General features: G+C 44.2%; 1 protein-coding gene across 1 annotated transcript in view; it reads right to left on the minus strand.

Annotated features, from left to right (window-relative positions):
- Nucleotides 1-21,270, minus strand: part of LOC126259554 (glutamate receptor 1-like) — a 545,373-nt gene that overhangs the window by 221,632 nt on the left and 302,471 nt on the right. The window contains exon 4 of the mRNA XM_049956439.1: nucleotides 19,706-19,835. Coding sequence (XP_049812396.1) covers nucleotides 19,706-19,835 — 130 coding nt within the window. The remainder of the gene's footprint in view (nucleotides 1-19,705; nucleotides 19,836-21,270) is intronic.

Consider the following 21,270-nt stretch of genomic DNA (forward strand, 5'->3'; position numbering starts at 1 on the left):
GTCCTCCTTGAAATTGCGGCACTCGAGTAGACTCCGGTTAGAGTTTGTAACCTTCCTCCTGAGGCCGACGATTCGTTTCTTAAAACAGCTTTGCTTCCGTCTGCAGCAATACGGCATATCCGATGGGAACGCTGGCCAGCACAACATCGCTTCCAGTGTTATAATGGTATCCGGACTGTGCATATGTGCATTAAAAAGAATATTCCTTCCGCAACTTAACTGTTTGTGGTTACCGGATCCATGTTACGTACGCAGGGCAAGAAACGAAAGCGGTCAACTCAGATCCGGTTGTCCGCGCCGTTCTACTGTTCTGACATTCTCTTATCAAAAACGTCTTCCTTTAACATTAGCAGACATAGTGTCTTCGCAGTCTACTGACAGTCAATCTCCAGCTTTAGGCGATGTTGGGGCAACATTACCTCTACTCGTCGCGAATTTCCACCGTTACCGGCGCGCCCCGGTGCTGCCTCTGTCCAAGAGGGGACGACGGCCCCTGCAGCGCAAGTCAAACGTCACAGACTGAGGACGGTACAGATTTGGAGAGCGTCCCTCTCCAGTCTCGTTCATCTGATACGGCGTTCACAGAGGGTTTACATTCTGGCGGTAACGAGTTGTCCACTGACGTTAATTGTGATTCCAGTATTTATATTTTGGTCATCAGTCTACTGACTGGTTTGATGCGGCCCGCCACGAATTCCTTTCCTGTGCTAACCTCTTCATCTCAGAGAAGCACTTGCAACCTACGTCCTCATTTACTTGCTTGACGTATTCCAATCGCTGTCTTCCTCTACAGTTTTTGCCCTCTACAGCTCCCTCTAGTACCATGGAAGTCATTCCCTCATTTCCACATATTCCTTTCCTCTCCGATTCTGCGTAGAACCTCCGCATTACTTACCTTATCAGTCCACCTAATTTTCAACATTCGTCTACAGCACCACATCTCAAATGCTTCGATTCTCTTCTGTTCCGGTTTTCCCACAGTCCATGTTTCACTACCATACAATGCTGTACTCCAGACGTACATCCTCAGAAATTTCTTCCTCAAATTAAGGCCGGTATTTGATATTAGTAGACTTCTCTTGGCCAGAAATGCCTTTTTTGCCATAGCGAGTCTGCTTTTGATGTCCTCCTTGCTCCGTCCGTCATTGGTTATTTTACTGCCTAGGTAGCAGAATTCCTTAACTTCATTGACTTCGTGACCATCAATCCTGATGTTAAGTTTCTCGCTGTTCTCATTTCTACTACTTCTCATTACCTTCGTCTTTCTCCGATTTACTCTCAAACCATACTGTGTACTCATTAGACTGTTCATTGCGTTCAGCAGATCATTTCATTCTTCTTCACTTTCACTCAGGATAGCAATGTCATCAGCGAATCGTATCATTGATATCCTTTCACCTTGTATTTTAATTCTACTCCTGAACCTTTCTTTTATTTCCATCATTGCTTCCTCGATGTACAGATTGAAGAGTAGGGACGAAAGGCTACAGACTTGTCTTACACCCTTCTTAATACGAGCACTTCGATCTTGATCGTCCACTCTTATTATTCCCTCTCGGTTGTTGTACATATTGTATATGACCCGTCTCTCCCTATAGCTTACTCCTACTTTTTTCACAATCTCGAACAGCTTACACCATTTTATATTGTCGAACGCTTTTTCCAGGTCGACAAATCCTATGAAAGTGTCTTGATTTTTCTTTAGCCTTGCTTCCATTATTAGCCGTAACGTCAGAATTGCCTCTCTCGTCCCTTTACTTTTCCTAAAGCCAAACTGATCGTCACCTAGCGCATTCTCAATTTTCTTTTCCATTCTTCTATATATTATTCTTGTAAGCAGCTTCGATGCATGAGCTGTTAACCTGATTGTGCGATAATTCTCGCACTTGTCAGCTCTTGCCGTCTTCGGAATTGTGTGGATGATGCTTTTCCGAAAGTCAGATGGTATGTCGCCAGACTCATATATTCTACACACCAACGTAAATAGTCGTTTTGTTGCCACTTCCCCCTAATGATTTTAGAAATTCTGATGGAATTTTACCTGTCCCTTCTGCCTTATTTGACCGTAAGTCCTCCAAAGCTCTTTTAAATTCCGATTCTGATACTGGATCCCCTATCTCTTCTAAATCAACTCCTGTTTCTTCTTCTATCGCATCAGACAAATCTTCACCCTCATAGAGGCTTTCAATGTATTCTTTCCACCTATCTGCCCTCTCCTCTGCATTTAACAGTGGAATTCCCGTTGCGCTCTTCATGTTACCACCGTTGCTTTTAATGTCAGCAAAGGTTGTTTTGACTTTCCTGTATGCTGAGTCTGTCCTTCCGACAATCATATCTTTTTCGATGTCTTCACATTTTTCCTGCAGCCATTTAGTCTTAGCTTCCCTGCACTTCCTATTTATGTCTTTCCTCAGCGACTTGTATTTCTGTATTCCTGATTTTTCCGGAACATGTTTGTACTTCCTCCTTTCATCAATCAACTGAAGTATTACTTCTGTTACCCATGGTTTCTTCGCACCTACCTTCTTTGTACCTATGTTTTCCTTCCCAACTTCTGTGATGGCCCTTTTTAGAGATGTCCATTCCTCTTCAACTGTACTGCCTACTGCGGTATTCCTTATTGCTGTATCTATAGCGTTAGAGAACTTCAAACATATCTCGTCATTCCTTAGTACTTCCGTATCCCACTTCCTTGCGTATTGATTCTTCCTGACTAATGTCTTGAACTTCAGCCTACTCTTCATCACTACTATATTGTGATCTGAGTCTATATCTGCTCCTGGGTACGCCTTACAATCCAATATCTGATTTCGGAATCTCTGTCTGACCATGATGTAATCTAATTGAAATCTTCCCGTATCTCCCAGCCTTTTCCAAGTACTCCTCTTGTGATTCTTGAACAGGGTATTCGCTATTACTAGCTGAAACCTGTTACAGAACTCAATTAGTCTTTCTCCTCTTTCATTCCTTGTCCCAAGCCTATATTATCCTGTAACCTTTCCTTCTACTCCTTCCCCTACAACTCCATTCCAGTCGCCCATGACTATTAGATTTTCGTCCCCCTTTACATACTGAATTACCCTTTCAGTATCCTCATACACTTTCTCTATCTGTTCATCTTCAGCTTGCGACGTCGGCATGTATACCTGAACTATCGTTGTCGGTGTTGGTCTGCTGACAATTCTGTTTAGAACAACCCAGTCATTGAACTGTTCACAGTAACACACCCTCTGCCCTACCTTCCTATTCATAACGAATCCTACACCTGTTATACCATTTTCTGCTGCTGTTGATATTACCCGATACTCATCTGACCAGAAATCCTTGTCTTCCTTCCACTTCACTTCAGTGACCCCTACTACACTCCTGGAAATTGAAATAAGAACACCGTGAATTCATTGTCCCAGGAAGGGGAAACTTTATTGACACATTCCTGGGGTCAGATACATCACATGATCACACTGACAGAACCACAGGCACATAGACACAGGCAACAGAGCATGCACAATGTCGGCACTAGTACAGTGTATATCCACCTTTCGCAGCAATGCAGGCTGCTATTCTCCCATGGAGACGATCGTAGAGATGCTGGATGTAGTCCTGTGGAACGGCTTGCCATGCCATTTCCACCTGGCGCCTCAGTTGGACCAGCGTTCGTGCTGGACGTGCAGACCGCGTGAGACGACGCTTCATCCAGTCCAAACATGCTCAATGGGGGACAGATCCGGAGATCTTGCTGGCCAGGGTAGTTGACTTACACCTTCTAGAGAACGTTGGGTGGCACGGGATACATGCGGACGTGCATTGTCCTGTTGGAACAGCAAGTTCCCTTGCCGGTCTAGGAATGGTAGAACGATGGGTTCGATGACGGTTTGGATGTACCGTGCACTATTCAGTGTCCCCTCGACGATCACCAGTGGTGTACGGCCAGTGTAGGAGATCGCTCCCCACACCATGATGCCGGGTGTTGGCCCTGTGTGCCTCGGTCGTATGCAGTCCTGATTGTGGCGCTCACCTGCACGGCGCCAAACACGCATACGACCATCATTGGCACCAAGGCAGAAGCGACTCTCATCGCTGAAGACGACACGTCTCCATTCGTCCCTCCATTCACGCCTGTTGCGACACCACTGGAGGCGGGCTGCACGATGTTGGGCCGTGAGCGGAAGACGGCCTAACGGTGTGCGGGACCGTAGCCCAGCTTCATGGAGACGGTTGCGAATGGTCCTCGCCGATACCCCAGGAGCAACAGTGTCCCTAATTTGCTGGGAAGTGGCGGTGCGGTCCCCTATGGCACTGCGTAGGATCCTACAGCCTTGGCGTGCATCCGTGCATCGCTGCGGTCCGGTCCCAGGTCGACGGGCACGTGCACCTTCCGCCGACCACTGGCGACAACATCGATGTACTGTGGAGACCTCCCGCCTCACGTGTTGAGCAATTCGGCGGTACGTCCACCCGGCCTCCCGTATGCCCACTATACGCCCTCGCTCAAAGTCCGTCAACTGCACATACGGTTCACGTCCACGCTGTCGCGGCATGCTACCAGTGTTAAAGACTGCGATGGAGCTCCGTATGCCACGGCAAACTGGCTGACACTGACGGCGGCGGTGCACAAATGCTGCTCAGCTAGCGCCATTCGACGGCCAACACCGCGGTTCCTGGTGTGTCCGCTGTGCCGTGCGTGTGATCATTGCTTGTACAGCCCTCTCACAGTGTCCGGAGCAAGTATTGTGGGTCTGACACACCGGTGTCAATGTGTTCTTTTTTCCATTTCCAGGAGTGTATATCTAGATTGAGCCTTTGCATTTCCCTTTTCAGATTTTCTAGTTTCCCTACCACGTTCAAGCTTCTGACATTCCACGCCCCGACTCGTAGAACGTTATCCTTTCGTTGATTATTCAATTTTTTTCTCATGGTAACCTCCCCCTTGGCAGTCCCCTCCCAGAGATCCGAATGGGGGACTATTCCGTAATCTTTTGCCAATGGAGAGATCATCATGACACTTCTTCAATTACAGGCCACATTTCCTGTGGATACACGTTACGTGTCTTTAATGCAGTGGTTTCCATTGCCTTCTGCATCCTCATGTCGTTGATCATTGCTGATTCTTCCGCCTTTAGGGGCAATTTCCCACCCCTAGGACAAGAGAGTGCCCTGAACCTCTATCCGCTCCTCCGCCTCTTTGACAAGGCCGTTGGCAGAATGAGGCTGACTTCTTATGCCGGAAGTCTTCGGTCGCCAATGCTGATTATTATCAAAATTTAGGCAGTGGCGGGGATCGAACCCGGGACCGAAAACGTTTTTGATTGTGAATCAAAGACGCTACCCCTTGACCACGGGTACAGTTCTTATTCCAGTATTACCAGAGGTCATGTAGCTGCTTCTGTTGATGTTGAAATGTGTGTTGTATCTGCGTCTCCCATTTCACCTGTAGACGCGACGGTTCCCGCGAGTTCCGATGTTCCCGCAGAGACGTTGCTAGCTGGCCAGTCTTCACAGTGTTCCAGTGAAATACCACCCCTCCTCCACGCTGAGACGGTGGGTCAACGGGATTCTACGGGTTCTCATCCTGATGATCAGGTGATGGAATCCGACAATGGCACTGCATTACCAGTCTCTTCTCTACCCGCTGTTGCTGTAAGTCGTTCTGGGTTGTGCTCCCAGATTTCCGGTGAGTGCAAGGAGATGGCTCCTCTATCAAATCGGAGATCTACGTGCCCCCAACCCTACCACATCAAGAGCATTTGTTTTCACGGAGTGGTGTGAAACAGCGTTTTCAACCTGCACGTGCAGCGGCGCGTCGTAAAAAGAAAAACAAGGATCTCTCGGCTACCGGTGAAGAGGATTAGAAGTATACCTTCTTTCCACCGGCTCCGGACGTTGAGAAGGAGGTGATGAGTGCATTTTCCTTAGTGTTGTTTCATTGACCTTACATGTGCTAACGGATGCAGGCGTATAAGTTTCTAACCGTCAATGGTAATAGGATATGTTCCCAATCATGGTTTGCTGCGTTACGCCAGTTTATTTACGATTCCCAAGCTGATATCGTGTGTTTGCAAGAGGTGTTATTTGATGTGTTTTGTCTTCCTGAATACTCTGTTTTTCAATGTCGCGCCTTAAAATTCTACCCGTATGGCTTTGCTTTATCGAGATGGAATCCCGCTGACGGACGTCGAAACGCTAGATGATGGTCGCGGTACAGGCTGTAGTTTTTATGACGTCACCTTAATTTTTCGTAACGCTCCGTCTGGATCCGATCGTTCATCCGACCGCGCGCGGTTTTATAAGGAAGATGTTGTTTATTTACTCCGACGAAACCCACGGAAAGTTTCGTTGCGGGGGGGACGGGGTGGGGCGATTTTAACTGCGTCTTACGTCGTGTAGATCAAAAAATGTTCAAATGTGTGTCTGAAATCTTATGGGACTTAACTGCTAAGGTCATCAGTCCCTAAGCTTACACACCACTTAACATAAATTATCCTAAGGACAAACACACACACCTATACACGAGGGAGGACTCGAAGCTCCGCCGGGACCAGCCGTCCAGTCTATGACTGCAGCGCCCAAGACCGCTCGGCTAATCCCGCGCGGCGTGTAGATCAGACCTCCAATTATACACATTGTCGTGAATGGTTCAAATGGCTCTGAGCACTATGGGACTTAACATCTGAGGTCATATGTCCCCTAGAACTAAGAACTACTTAAACCTATCCTAAGGACATCACACACATCCATGCCCGAGGCAGGATTCGAACATGCGACCGTTGCGGTCGCACGGTTCCAGACTGAAGGGCCTAGAACCACTCGGTCACAGCGGCCGGCTCATTGTCGTGAACTTAATGATATGGTGACGTCTTTGCATCTCCAAGATGCTTGGGTTTGCAGATATCCTACATTGGTGCAGTTTACGTTTTTACATCTACTTCAAGTAGCCGATTGGACAGCTTCTTATTTATCTGCCCCCATCTGTAGTCAACTTCTATCGATTGATGTAATTCGTGCCAGTTTCACTGATCACTGTACTGTTTCAATGACTTTTAACCAGGTCCCGTAGCGAGTCCATCTTTCGCGCCCTTTATGGAAGCTAAACACTTTACATCTCACGGACTCCTGTCTGGAGGGCATCATGGCAGACGTATGGTGGCCGACAATCCAGTCCCAGGCGCATTATTCCTCACTTCTAGAATGGTATGTTACGCTTGTGAAACCTCGGATTCTAAATACACTCAAGCATTTTAGCGCTGAAAAAGCGGATGAAATAAGACGATCTAGGGAATTTTATCATGCTGTCCTTCGTGATCTTTACGATAATGCTCCTGATGCCACCTTGAGAGTCGTAGAGTCCACCGTGTGAAGGCAAAACTTCTACAACTCAAACGTAGGCAAATGTATGGTATACGCTTGCGTTCCCAGCCTCGTTCAATCGTACAGGTTGAGTTGAACTCTCTCTATCATCATCTTCGCTTTCACAGACGATCGCAAAGGACGTGTCTTACTACTATTCTTTCTTTAGATGGTCGTGAATGGTCCTCCCAATCTCATATCATGCGTGAACTTTACCGGTACTTTTCCGAACTTTACAATGAAGTGGATACAGACGGTCTATCGTGTGTTGATTCTACTTCCTCTTTGATAGTGTTGTTACGCCAGCTCTCCAGGAAGAGGTTTTCCTCTGTATTCCATCGCGATGATATACTTGATACTGTGGCTCCCACAAATCGTCTGGCTTCGATGGCCTTCGCAAAGAATTTCGTATTCGATTTTGGCCCCTGATAGGAGATACGATAACTTCTATGGTTCAAACGGCTCTGAGCACTACGGGACTTAACTTCTAAGGTCATCAGTCCCCTAGAACTTAGAACTACTTAAACCAAACTAACCTAAGGACATCAGACACGTCCATGCCCGAGGCACGATTCGAACCTGCGACCGTAGCGGTTGCGCGGTTCCAGACTGTAGCGCCTAGAACCGCTCGGCCACCCCGGCCACCTTAACTTCTATGGTAAATGAAGTATTCCACAGAGGCCTTATTCCGCCCAGCTTTAAGGTTACTGAAATTGTCCTGATGCGTGTGGATCAGGTCCGCCCGATAACCCTCTTCAACTACGATTATAAAATAGTGGAGCGAGCGGTCAATAGCAGACTATCGGTCTTATTGGCTACCGTCTTCGCTAGCCTTCAAAATTGTCTTCTGGTTCGTACTCTCCTGACTCCCGTTACTGAATGTCGTGATCTAATTTCGATTGCTTACACCATTTCCGTTCCAAGCGCTGTGCTTTTCATTGATTTTCACCATGAGTTCAATCACGTTAATCATGGATTTCTCATGTGAGTATTGACGATGTTGGTTTTAACGATACTGCATGACGGTTGTTAGCTCTCTAATTACTGGTATTCGGGTTGCCCATTGACTTAAATGGCCATCTTACTTCCCCCATAGCGGTGTGTCAGGTGTCCATTATCTATATCGCTCTACGTTCTGTTTCTGGAACCCTTATTGCGACCTATAACTGTTCGTTTGGGTGGCTGGTCGCTGTTGGGAGAAAGATTTACCGTTGGGGCATATGCTAACGACGTTATGGTTCGTCTCCGTACCCCTGATGATATACCGCTGCTGAAGGAAGTTTTGGATTCTTTCTGTCGTCTTACGGGAGCGTAGGTTAATGCCCAGAAATGTCGCTTACTTAGTTTGCGATGATTTGACGCTGTTGAAATTCCATGGGCTCTGAAGGTCAACCGACACCGATCGTTAGGAGTTATAATTGACAGTTGTCCGCTAAAGATGGTTACGATAAACTGGAAGTCTGTCACGGATAACATTCAGGGAGAAATAATTAAACACGTGCATCGCTCTCTCACTTCTTCATAAGGACCGGGCCATGGAAACGTATGTGTTAAGTAAGGCTCATTTTATTGCACAAATCTTTCCACTTCCTCCGTTGATGTACCGCAAGTTGCAAAGTTTAACTGGCTGGTTTATCTGGCGCAAATCTATATTTATTGTGCGTTATGGGGGTCACAGCGCGCCCCCGTCTGCTGGGAGGTTTGGGCCTCCCTGACATTAGAGTTAAGGCTTCTGCCTCATTATCCGTTGCACCGTTTCAACATGTCTACGCGCGCCCCCCACCCCAGTCATTACAGCTCGCCTTCATCACTGTATCCGACCGGCCATTTTGACACCTCCAGTAGATATTGGTAGGATTAGTTATAAACTAAGGCACGTTAAGGACTTTTTTCCTGAAGTCAGTTATTTAGGAGTAAATATCCTTTCCCAAGGGAATCTCCCCAAAAAAATGCTGTTATGCCGCTGACTAATTTCTCATAGCATTCCCTCTATGGAAGCCCTGTCACCAGAAACGAACTGGAAGATTGTTTCGTCTAACGTTAGCCTCCCGATTTTCACGATGGAAGTGACGTCCTCGTGGTACCAAGCTGTTCATGATATTTTACGTACCAACGTGTGATTTTTTTCGTATTGGCCTCAGTGTGACGGATACCTGCAATCGTTGCCATGAAACTAAAACATTATATCATCGATTGATCTCCTGCAGTCATGGCCATTGGCGATGGCTTCACCGACAACTGGCTCTTCTTCTCAGGACGCCGGAGGTGGCTATCTCGGGGGAGATTCTCGTGCGTCCCGATGCAACTTTCTTTCCCCGATCGAAGAACAATGCCATCATGTGGCTTGTTGGACATTATGTACACTACGTGATGGTGAGTGGATACGACGCAGATCCGAGTCCCTTTTCCCAATATATGGCCACTGCACATTGGACGTGGCTCAGGATGCCACGTTATAGAGCTTTTTCTAATATGCTGTATCTTATTTTTCATCGCCAAGGAGTAGGATGAGCTGAAATCCCCCCCCCCCCTTTTTTTTGTGGACACTGTTGTATGGATTTAAATGTTACACGATTTAGAAGTGACGGAGGAGAAAAGGTGAGGGCACGTTAAAATTAACTCCCTATTCCTTAACTTACTTTTTCTTATTTAACCCTTTTATGTCGAAATGATTTTTGTTCTATTTCTAATTGATTGCCTTAAATAAGAGCTTTGGAGGGAGAAAAAAAAGCAATTAGCGTTCGAGCCTCGTATGAAAAGCTTGTGTGAAGCGATGGTTCCACTCCCATCGCTCTTAATTTTTAATTTACATACTTTTCGTCACTGGTTATACTTAATTTAGGACGTTTTAGAGGTAATATAATATAAAAGTCACGTATGTTTCCATGAAGTCTTAGTGAATGTCATGTTATCTGAAAAAAAGTGGTTAGAAATTGCGCATAGCAAAAGGGTCGTAGATGAAGCGACTGTACGAATCCTGCCGACACTTACTTTTTTCGTCACTGTTCACGTTATTTAATTGATATGACATTTCAGAGGTAATATAATAAAAGAAAACCACGTGCGTTTTCAGGAAGTTGTAGTGAATTTCGTATGTTATTTGTAGAAAAAAATAATTGGCAGAACACTTAGAAGGTGCAACGAGTCTACTAGAGAGTGCTTACACCACGCTTGTCCGCCCTGTTCTGGAGTATCGTTGTGTGGTGTGGCATCCGCATCTGGTGGGACTGACGGATGACATCGAAAAAGTAGAAAGAAGGGCAGCTCGTTTCGTATTATCGCGAAATAGGGTAGATAGTGCCACAGACATGATACTTGAATTGAGTGGCAATCATTAAAACAAAGGCGTTTTTCGTTTGCGACGGAATCTTCTCAGGAAATTTCAATCACCAGTTTTGTCGTCTGATTGCGAAAATATGCTGTTGGCAACCACGTACATAGGGAGAAATGATCATCACGATAAAATAAGAGAAATCAGGGCTCGCACAGAAAAATTTAAGTGCTCGTTTTTCCCGCCCGCCGTTCGAGAGTGGAACGGCAGGGACAGCCTGAAGGTGGTTCATTGAACCCTCTGCCAGGCACTTTATTGTAAATAGCAGAGTAATCACGAATATGTAGATGTAGGTAGTGCCCGAAATGTTGATGGACTGCCTCAGGGGTCCGCGGAATAGAGAGATAAAGTATCACGGCCGTTGTCGGGTGCAAGGACGTGAGAAGGGCAATGTCTTCTTGTTTGTCTTCAAGTGTTGACAACTTAACGGGTGTGGGCGTCTCGTACCGATCTGATGCATTGGCGAATATTACACACGCAAGTAACGTGAGCTCGTGAATGTACATTATTCAGACAGTCGTCTTAAAGTGTGGCACTTGCTTATAACTACTTATGCAACGCAATTAGCAGACAGAGTGCAGATGACACGAACCGTCGACGCGATCATAGCTTCTGTCTCACTTCCGCATTTGTAAAACGAAAATCTCGTGCATATGTTAGTTGCGTGCGCTATATACGAAGGGCGGGACTTGTTCGCACGAGGTCGAATCAATTCCCTTAAAACTGATTACAAGAAAGAACACGATTCCGTAATTTATATAGTGTCAAAATTCTTTTATTTGTATAGGGGCTGGGAACTATTTTTAAAAATATACGGCTCTATTTACATCTGACTGCTTTCACTGTAATGCAATGTACAGTCGTGCTCAAAAGTATCCGAACGGCCTGAATCGCATTTCGCCTGATTCACATGTAACCTGCATAACGCAGCTGTCTAGCAGGTCCTCTAATCACTCCTTGGTACAGTCGTTTGACTATTGAAAATGGTTCCAACTAGTCACCACTAGAAAACTCTGCTCTAGCATGAGAACACCTATCTGCTGGTGGATAATAATATTGATTTTAATGCATTTTCATTCATTGTCAACACTAACGATATCTGACGTTTTTGACTCCCAGTGAGACATAGAACTATTTGCGAGATAACTGTAAGTTCAAGGGTGTTATTCCGAGCTGATGGTGGAGAAAAATTCTGTAGCTGACGTCTCTTTGTGTGTAGTCAACAACGATATGTGTGTGGTTCGATTCCCAGTCAGCACTGAACTCTTCGTCATATTATTTCTAGTTCAAAAATGCTCACATGTCGCTGCTGGTGTAACAAATCCATATTTAACCTTCGTTTTCTCTAGAATATAACAGCGATAGGTGCCGTGTTGGAGTCCTGGGAAGGAAAAAAGTAATGTTTCGTCACTTCATTTCAGTTAAAACATTTAGCTACAGCCGAGAAAATCCGATATGTCACAGCTGATTGTGCTTCGATAACAATCCGATTAGGTACTGGGTTGGAATCCCTGTCCAACACAATCCTTTACCTCACAGCATTTCAAGTACGTTACTAGTGAAGAAGCAATATTTAACATCTCTCGTAGTTCGTTAACAGGGACAATAGATGCTGGGTAGGAGTTCGTGTCCGTTAAATTTTTTTTTTTTTTTTTTTCATCAATCTACTGACTGGTTTGATGCGGCCCGCCACGAATTCCTTTCCTGTGCTAACCTCTTCATCTCAGAGTAGCTCTTGCAACCTACGTCCTCAATTATTTGCTTGACGTATTCCAATCTCTCTCTTCCTCTGCAGTTTTTGCCCTCTACACCTCCCTCTAGTACCATGGAAGTCATTCCCTCATGTCTTAGCAGATATCCTATTATCCTGTCCCTTCTCCTTATCAATGTTTTCCACATATTCCTTTCCTCTCCGATCCTGCGTAGAACCTCCTCATTCCTTTCCTTATCAGTCCACCTAATTTTCAATATTCGTCATCTCAAATGCTTCGATTCTCTTCTGTTCCGGTTTTCCCACACTCCATGTTTCACTACCATACAATGGTGTATTCCAGACGTACATCCTCAGAAATTTCTTCCTCAAATTAAGGCCAGTATATGATATTAGTAGATTTCTCTTGGCCAGAAAATCCTTTTTTGCCGTAGCGAGTCTGCTTTTGATGTCCTCCTTGCTCCGTCCGTCATTGGTTATTTTACTGTCTAGGTAGCAGAATTCCTTAACTTCATTGACTTCGTGACCATCAATCCTGATGTTAAGTTTCTCGCTGTTCTCATTTCTACTACTTCTCATTACCTTCGTCTTTCTCCGATTTACTCTCAAACCATACTGTGTACTCATTAGACTGTTCATTCCGTTCAGCAGATCATTTAATTCTTCTTCACTCTCACTCAGGATAGCAATGTCATCAGCGAATCGTATCACCGATATCCTTTCACATTGTATTTTAATTCCACTCCTGAACCTCTCCTTTATTTCCATCATTGCTTCCTCGATGTTCAGATTGAAGAGTAGGGGCGAAAGGCTACAGCCTTGTCTTACACCCTTCTTAATACGAGCACTTCGTTCTTGATCGTCCACTCTTATTATTCCCTCTTGGTTGTTGTACATATTGTATATGACCCGTCTCTCCCTATAGCTTACCCCCACTTTTTTCAGAATCTCGAACAGCTTGTACCAATTTATATTGTCGAACGCTCTTTCCAGGTCGACAAATCCTATGAAAGTGTCTTGATTTTTCTTTAACCTTGCTTCCATTATTAGACGTTACGTCAGAATTGCCCCTCTCGTCCCTTTACTTTTCCTAAAGCCAAACTGATCGTCACCTAGCGCATTCTCAATTTTCTTTTCCATTCTTCTGTATATTATTCATGTAAGCTGCTTCGATGCATGAGCTGTTAAGCTGATTGTACGATAATTCTCACACTTGTCAGCTCTTGCCGTCTTCGGAATTGTGTGGATGATGCTTTTCCGAAAGTCAGATGGTATGTCGCCAGACTCATATATTCTACACACCAACGTGAATAGTCGTTTTGTTGCCACGTCCCCCAATGATTTTAGAAATTCTGATGGAATGTTATCTATCCCTTCTGCCTTATTTGACCGCAAGTCCTCCAAAGCTCTTTTAAGTTCCGATTCTAATACTGGATCCCCTATCTCTTCTAAATCAACTCCTGTTTCCTCTTCTATCACATCAGACAAATCTTCATCCTCATAGAGGCTTTCAATGTATTCTTTCCACCTATCTGCTCTCTCTCTGCATTTAACAGTGGAATTCCCGTTGCACTCTTCATGTTACCACCGTTGCTTTTAATGTCAGCAAAGGTTGTTTTGACTTTCCTGTATGCTGAGTCTGTCCTTCCGACAATCATATCTTTTTCGATGTCATCACATTTTTCCTGCAGCCATTTCGTCTTAGCTTCCCTGCACTTCCTATTTATTTCATTCCTCAGCGACTTGTATTTCTGTATTCCTGATTTTCCCGGAACATGTTTGTACTTCCTCCTTTCATCTATCAACTGAAGTATTTCTTCTGTTACCCATGGTTTCTTCGCAGCTACCTTCTTTGTACCTATGTTTTCCTTCCCAGCTTCTGTGATGGTCCTTTTTAGAGATGTCCATTCCTCTTCAACTGTACTGCCTACTGCGCTATTCCTTATTACTGTATCTATAGCGTTAGAGAACTTCAAACGTATCTCGTCATTCCTTAGTACTTCCGTATCCCACTTCTTTGCGTATTGATTCTTCCTGACTAATGTCTTGAACTTCAGCCTACTCTTCATCACTACTATATTGTGATCTGAGTCTACATCTGCTCCTGGGTACGCCTTACAATCCAGTATCTGATTTCGGAATTTCTGTCTGACCATGACGTAATCTAATTGAAATCTTCCCGTACATCCCGGCCTTTTCCAAGTATACCTCCTTCTCTTGTGATTCTTGAACGGGGTATTCGCTATTACTAGCTGAAACTTGTTACAGAACTCAATTAGTCTTTCTCCTCTTTCATTCGTTGTCCCAAGCCCATATTCTCCTGTAACCTTTTCTTCTACTCCTTCCCCTACAACTGCATTCCAGTCGCCCATGACTATTAGATTTTCGTTCCCCTTTACATACTGCATTACCCTTTCAATATCCTCAGACACTTTCTCTATCTGTTCATCTTCAGCTTGCGACGTCGGCATGTATACCTGAACTATCGTTGTCGGTGTTGGTCTGCTGTCGATTCTGATTAGAACAACGCGGTCACTGAACTGTTCACAGAACACACCCTCTGCCCTACCTTCCTATTCATAACGAATCCTACACCTGTTATACCATTTTCTGCTGCTGTTGATATTACCCGATACTCATCTGACCAGAAATCCTTGTCTTCCTTCCACTTCACTTGTTTACGTTATGTAATTTAAAGTTGATATTTGCTAAGTGATACTGTCTAAAATTGAGATATATCACTCTCTGTATGCCTAGTCAGGAGCGACTGTTAGTTTCCGTCAATCACGAAATCTTAGTCTGCATGACCTGGGTTTGAATCCATATGCAGAACGCGACGGTTCGTCGTGTCATTTGAAGTTCATACATATTCTCAACTAGCTGTTCGTGAATAACTTAAATTTGTAATGTCATTTTGTGTTAAATAACAAGTACGGTATGTTACTTTGAAGAGTAAATCATGAATACGACGAACTTACTACGTGCATTACCTATCTGACGTAATGATGAAAGTTGTAACATTTCAGATATGACATTTATTGCAATAAATGTGGGCTTACAAGCCGTAAGGACAGTCTTATCTATGATAAGGTGTTCCTTGATATTTGTAGTACCGTGGTATTACTTTACATCTTGAGTTATTGCGATACAGAGCAGAGGTTTCTAGAGGTGACTAGTTGAAACCATTTTCAATAGTCAAACGACTGTACCAAGGAGTGATTAGAGGACCTGCTAGACTGCTGCGTTATGCAGGTTACATGAGAATCAGGCGACATGCAATTCAGGTCGCTCGGATACTTTTGAGCACGACTGTACATTCATAAGTAGTACTGCGGACGAAATGTAAATATATCAATAAGTGCAAATAAAAACCAATCTCTTCTACCTAGGAGTTTTTAAATAAAACTCATTGTACACTCTCATTTATAAGTGCATTACATCAGTATAAATGTGAACATTAAGTTTCTATTACTTTAAAATGTATTTTACTTTGCTTTCCTTAATTAATCAGTTTTGGAATTAATTTTTTTCTCCCTTTATATAAGTATTTCTCCATGCTCCTATAGAAAATTCGTAATGCTCTCCGATTGTAAGCTTTTCATTTCAGACATGTAGCAAAAAATTTCATCAAACTCCACTTAGTTTATGAAAAGTACATCCAGCCAACTTTCATTTCCTGCCGATTACATTTGCTATGCTTAGACTCGTTATCTCTGACTGCCTGATGTACGGAAATGCATCAATAGTTTCTATTACACCGTTCCTAATCTGTATTATTCGCTTTCTGATACGTTAATTTGATCTTATTCTTGCTGTATGTTCGTAGCCTACTTCAAACTCGATCTCATTCATTGTGGAAGACTGTGTACAGCTAACAGCTAACCAAATGTCGTGCAGACACAAACCATCAACATTATTCCTGCTTCCCTGCTCCAGTTTAAGCGTCTGAAAATTATTTTAAGCCTACTGAGGTATAACATTCTTGCCTCACTCCTCTTCCGGTTTTGAATTTATCATAATCCTTATGAAGTCCAACCTCACTTTAGCAGCGAAGTATACATTCATCAGATTCACATAGCTTGAATCAACACAATGAGCCGACAAGGAGTGATTAACTTACGCTGAAATGCTTCCTCGGAACTTATGAATCTCAACTATAAAGGTGATTCGCACTCGTTGTCATGATTCAACATTTCGTATGGTTTGGTAAGTTTCTTGACCACTTCTAAAACAGTATTGTTCCCGTTTTATAATTATAATTCAGCGTTATTTCTACGGGTTTGACGGTAATTTCAGTGAATATCTTGTTTTACAAAGAGGAGAATGATAGATTTACAATTTGTTTAGTCACTTGCATCTCCATACTTGTGGAGAAGAAGAGCTCCAGCACTGCTCAAGTACTGGGGCTTTGTCGGCGTAGTCAGTCATTCTGTAATTATAGTTTTACAAGATCATTATGTATTACATTACCACCAGCTTCCATCACTTCTATTAAGGCACCATTATCTCCTAGCTCCGGTTCTCTTTTTACACCTCAGCTTACACCATATGATTAAAATTATTAGTGAATGTTGAACTGGAAATGCCCTCCATTCGCCTGTATGATGGACTGAACTCTGCTACGAACACAGTGAATGAGGTGCCTGAATGTCAGTGGAGTAATGGCAGCGAATTCTTCCGTACGAGCCGAAACGAGAGAAGGTCGTGATGACTGACGATCGGATGAGAATCGAAGTCCACGTTCTAAATCTCAAAGGTGTTCCATTGGTTACATGTTGGGACCCCGGGCAGCCAAGTCCACTTCAGGAATGTCATTCTTCACAAATCATTACCTCACATATGCTCCTTTCTAACTGTTCACATTGTCTTGCTGACACAATCGTTGTCTTCGAACTGTTCCTCTACTGTACGCAGTACAGAATGCTGTAAAATTTGTTCTTATAATTCCACATTTATAGTTTTCTTCAGCGCAATAAGGGAACTTCTCCGTAACCACTAAAAATACTCCACAGCGTAACACTGCCTCCACCGCACTTCACTGTTGGCTCTACACACGTTGGCATTCGTTAACCCCACACTCTTCCGTTGGGCAGCCACTAGATATAGCGTCATTCATAATTCCAAATCACTAGTTTCCAGTCATCGATTGTCCTGTGGTGTCGGGCTACCTCACCCATCACTTAGTACTGACTGCTGAAAATTATGGTCTAAGAGGAGCTGCTTCACTATTGCACGACATTCTCTATAACAACCTACGCAGACCTAGTTGGACTGCTGGTGCCATTTTGCAGCTCACGCGTGAATCCTTCCGCTCATTTCGCGCTACATTTCAACCTCAGTCACGTTACCACTAGCCGACTACTCGACTTACACAGAAGAGTTAAAATGTGTGTGATGGATTTGTTAGGTGATACGAAGTGAATTGTGCAGGTACGAAGCCATTGAGCTCTCCTCACCAACCCAGTCGGTTATTGGTGCTCCCCTGGTCGAAGCCTCCGTTCATACTGATAGGTCTGCCTTTCGTCGCACCTAGTGGTCAATCCGTCAGTGAACACGCTATAGTTTTGACTTCATCGTTGCGTCACGTGAATACTCGGCTCATAAGCTTATATTAGTATGTGACTCACCCCAGGTGCCACCAAAGATTGCCCATGCCTGGATAGAGGATGATCGATGACAGTGAAACCAAGGTGTAGGATTGTTGCATATGTTACAGCACTCATGTATAGTCACGCATGATGTCCCTCACATTCTGCCGTAGTTACATCACACACCGGCAGAGGGCTGTAGATACTTAGACATGAATAAAGGTGCAGAATGTCAGTAACATTGGTTTTATTTAAAAAGTCTTAAGCGTCTTCACAAAAAAAAAAAAAATTCGGAGGAAATATTTTTCAGCACGCCCTCGTATATTACGCTTTATTAAAATCATAGAAATGCTGAAAGTGGTACAATTTGAAATTTTATTCCACTTGACTGTTAAAACGCCTGTGTGGAAGAATTCGACCAGTAGTGAAGAATAAAACATTTATGCAAATAACACAGCCTCAGCGTTGTCACGAAGGCTTTTCGTCAATAAATTACATATGTAAGTTATTGCAAACTTTCAATGTAATTCAGCATAAGTCTTGGAAGAGCAGCTGAACGGGATTGACTTGAAAGGAGAATATAAGGTGAACATCAAAGAAAGGAAAAACAAAGATAATGGAATGTAGTCGAATCAAATAGGGTGATGCTGACGGGATTAGATTAGGGCTCTGGCTCTGAGCACTATGGGACTTAACATCTGTGGTCATCAGTCCCCTAGAACTTAGAACTAATTAAACCTAACTAACCTAAGGACATCACACACATCCATGCCCGAGGCAGGATTCGAACCTGCGACCGTAGCGGTCACGCGGTTCCAAACTGAAGCGCCTAGAACCGCACGGCCACACCGGCCGGCTTAGATTACGGAACGAGACACTTTAACTAGTAGACAGGTTTTTCTATTCGGAAGGCAAAGTAACTGATGATGGCCGAAGTAGATAGGATATAAAATGCAGACTGGCAATGACAAGAAAAGGGTTTCTATAGAAGAGAAATCTTATAGCTTCGAATATAGATTTAAGTGTTAGGGAGTCTTTTCTGAAAGTGTTTGTAGGGAGTGTAACCATGTATGGAAGCGAAATGTGGACGATAGAGAAGAAGAAGAATGAAATGTGATCCTACAGAAGAATTCTGAAGATTAGATGGGTAGATCACGTAACTAAAGAGAAGGTACTGAAAAGGATTGGAGAGGAAAGAAAGGAAAGAAATAAGTGACACAACATGACTGGAAGAAGGGATTCGTTGATAAGAGACATCCTGACACATCAAAGGATCACCATTTTAGTACTGGAGGAATGCGTGGGAGGTAAAAATCGTAGCAAGAGACCAAGACATGAATACAGTAAGCAGATTGAGAATGATTTAAGTTGCAGTAGTTATTTAGAGATGGAGAAGCTTGCACAGGGGGAAGACCAAGGGATGAATCCAGTAAGCAGATTCAGAATGATTCAAGCTGCAGTAGTTATTGGGAGATGGAGAAGCTTGCACAGGACAGAGTAGCATGGAGAGCTCCACCACACTACGCTTTGGATTGGTGTCAACAACAACAACAACAACAACAACAACAGCAACAGCAACAACAAGCTTTAAATGGAAAATGATATCTTCCTCCCCCCCCCCCCTCAACCCGCCTCCCTCCCTGCTCGAATTTCTTGGAAAACCCACAGATTCTCCCTTAAATCATAGTCTATGTGCTTTGAACTAATGTGTTAAAGTGGGATGCAGCTCACCGTCGTTGGAGTCGTACAGGTAGACGACGCTAGTCCAGCCGTAGTACCTCACCACGTCGATGATGGCCTGGTGGTAGTCGGGCCGCATGCTGAGCGCGTAGTCCAGCAGGCCGGACGTAGGGGCCAGCGCCTGGAACAGAAAACGTGCAGTACGTTGTAGCATGGCAGTGGTCCCCAGGACAAAAACGAAAAGTATTCGACTGTGGTAGAGTCATGACCCTAAACCATTTTAGGGTAATAATCTCTATCATCAGTACCCGACCACATTTTAATGGTTATTAGATCAACGTCACCTTCACCAACATAATAACCGTACGCTGTGTTTGGAGAAAGGTATGGTAAACACTGTGAAGTTTTACAAGACACTTATTCACAACCACTTTTCGATCATTAATCATCTACACAGTGGAAAATATACTGCGGTAACTTGACATGTCATACATGCTAGCTAACATCCACTGCAGTACAGAGTTTTGAAGGCTTTCTGCATGTGAAGGCAATGTCAGAAGAAAGATGTAGACACAGCTTTGTTCTGAAAATTCTGAGCAGTTCACCAGATTCACTACAGTCAACTTTTACTTTTCTATTTAATTCTTTTTCTGCCAATCCAGTGTTTGCAGTCAGCACTTCCAATCTGTAGTAAATATGTGATACTCAGTTTCTTCTGCCTTATTTGTTGATCAAACAGTCCACGGGTACTGACGGTTTATAGTATCCAACGGGCACAATAATTAGCCATCTGACACGTCACCAACGTCAAGTGTTCTCCCTCTTGAGAGCGCGGGGCTGACTTATATCCCACCGGCCGACGTGGCCGATCGGTTCTGGGCGCTTCAGTCCGGAACCGCGAGACCGCTACGGTCTCAGGTTCGAATCCTGCCTCGGGTATGGATGTATGTGATGTCCTTAGGTTAGTTAGGTTTAGGTAGTTTAAGTTCTAGGGGACGGATGACCTGAGATGCTAAGTTCCATAGTACTCAGAGCCACTTGAACCATTCGACTTATATCCCATCCCCCGCGAGCAGCTCCCTCCGCGGTCCGCGCTCGCGGCCGCGAATCGGCGGTCAGGGAGACGCTAGCATCGGCGTCTGAGATAACACAGGTTTCATTTCTCTGTCCGCCCTGGTCTCCAGATACATTTGTTTTCTTAACTAAACTCAGTATTGGTTCCCAAATATTGCTAAGATTATAGCTACATTCTCGGTTGATAAGATTATCCCTCGTGCGAATTTATACGACCTCCCTAACGACACTGTCCACGTTTTTGGAAGTCTGTGCCAGGATCATGGTTGATTCGTACCCCATAGCGTCATTCTCAGACAAACAGTTCTCTGACACTGCTGACATGTCGGGATACGTTGGGTGTGCCTCTGGTGTTCTCGGCAACGATCTTAGACGGTGCTCACTGTCTGTCCAATATATGTCTTTACAGATTGGCACAGAATCTGGTTTACGCCGGCCAACCGCAAACCGAGATCATCTTTGACAGTTCAGAATAATGCCAGTGTTTCACTGGACGGGCACTCGGTGTTTCTTCAATATGTGTCCGTTTTTTTCGACAGTGC

Source organism: Schistocerca nitens, chromosome 5, assembly GCF_023898315.1.
Source record: "Schistocerca nitens isolate TAMUIC-IGC-003100 chromosome 5, iqSchNite1.1, whole genome shotgun sequence".
NCBI classification, from domain to species: Eukaryota; Metazoa; Arthropoda; class Insecta; order Orthoptera; family Acrididae; genus Schistocerca; species Schistocerca nitens.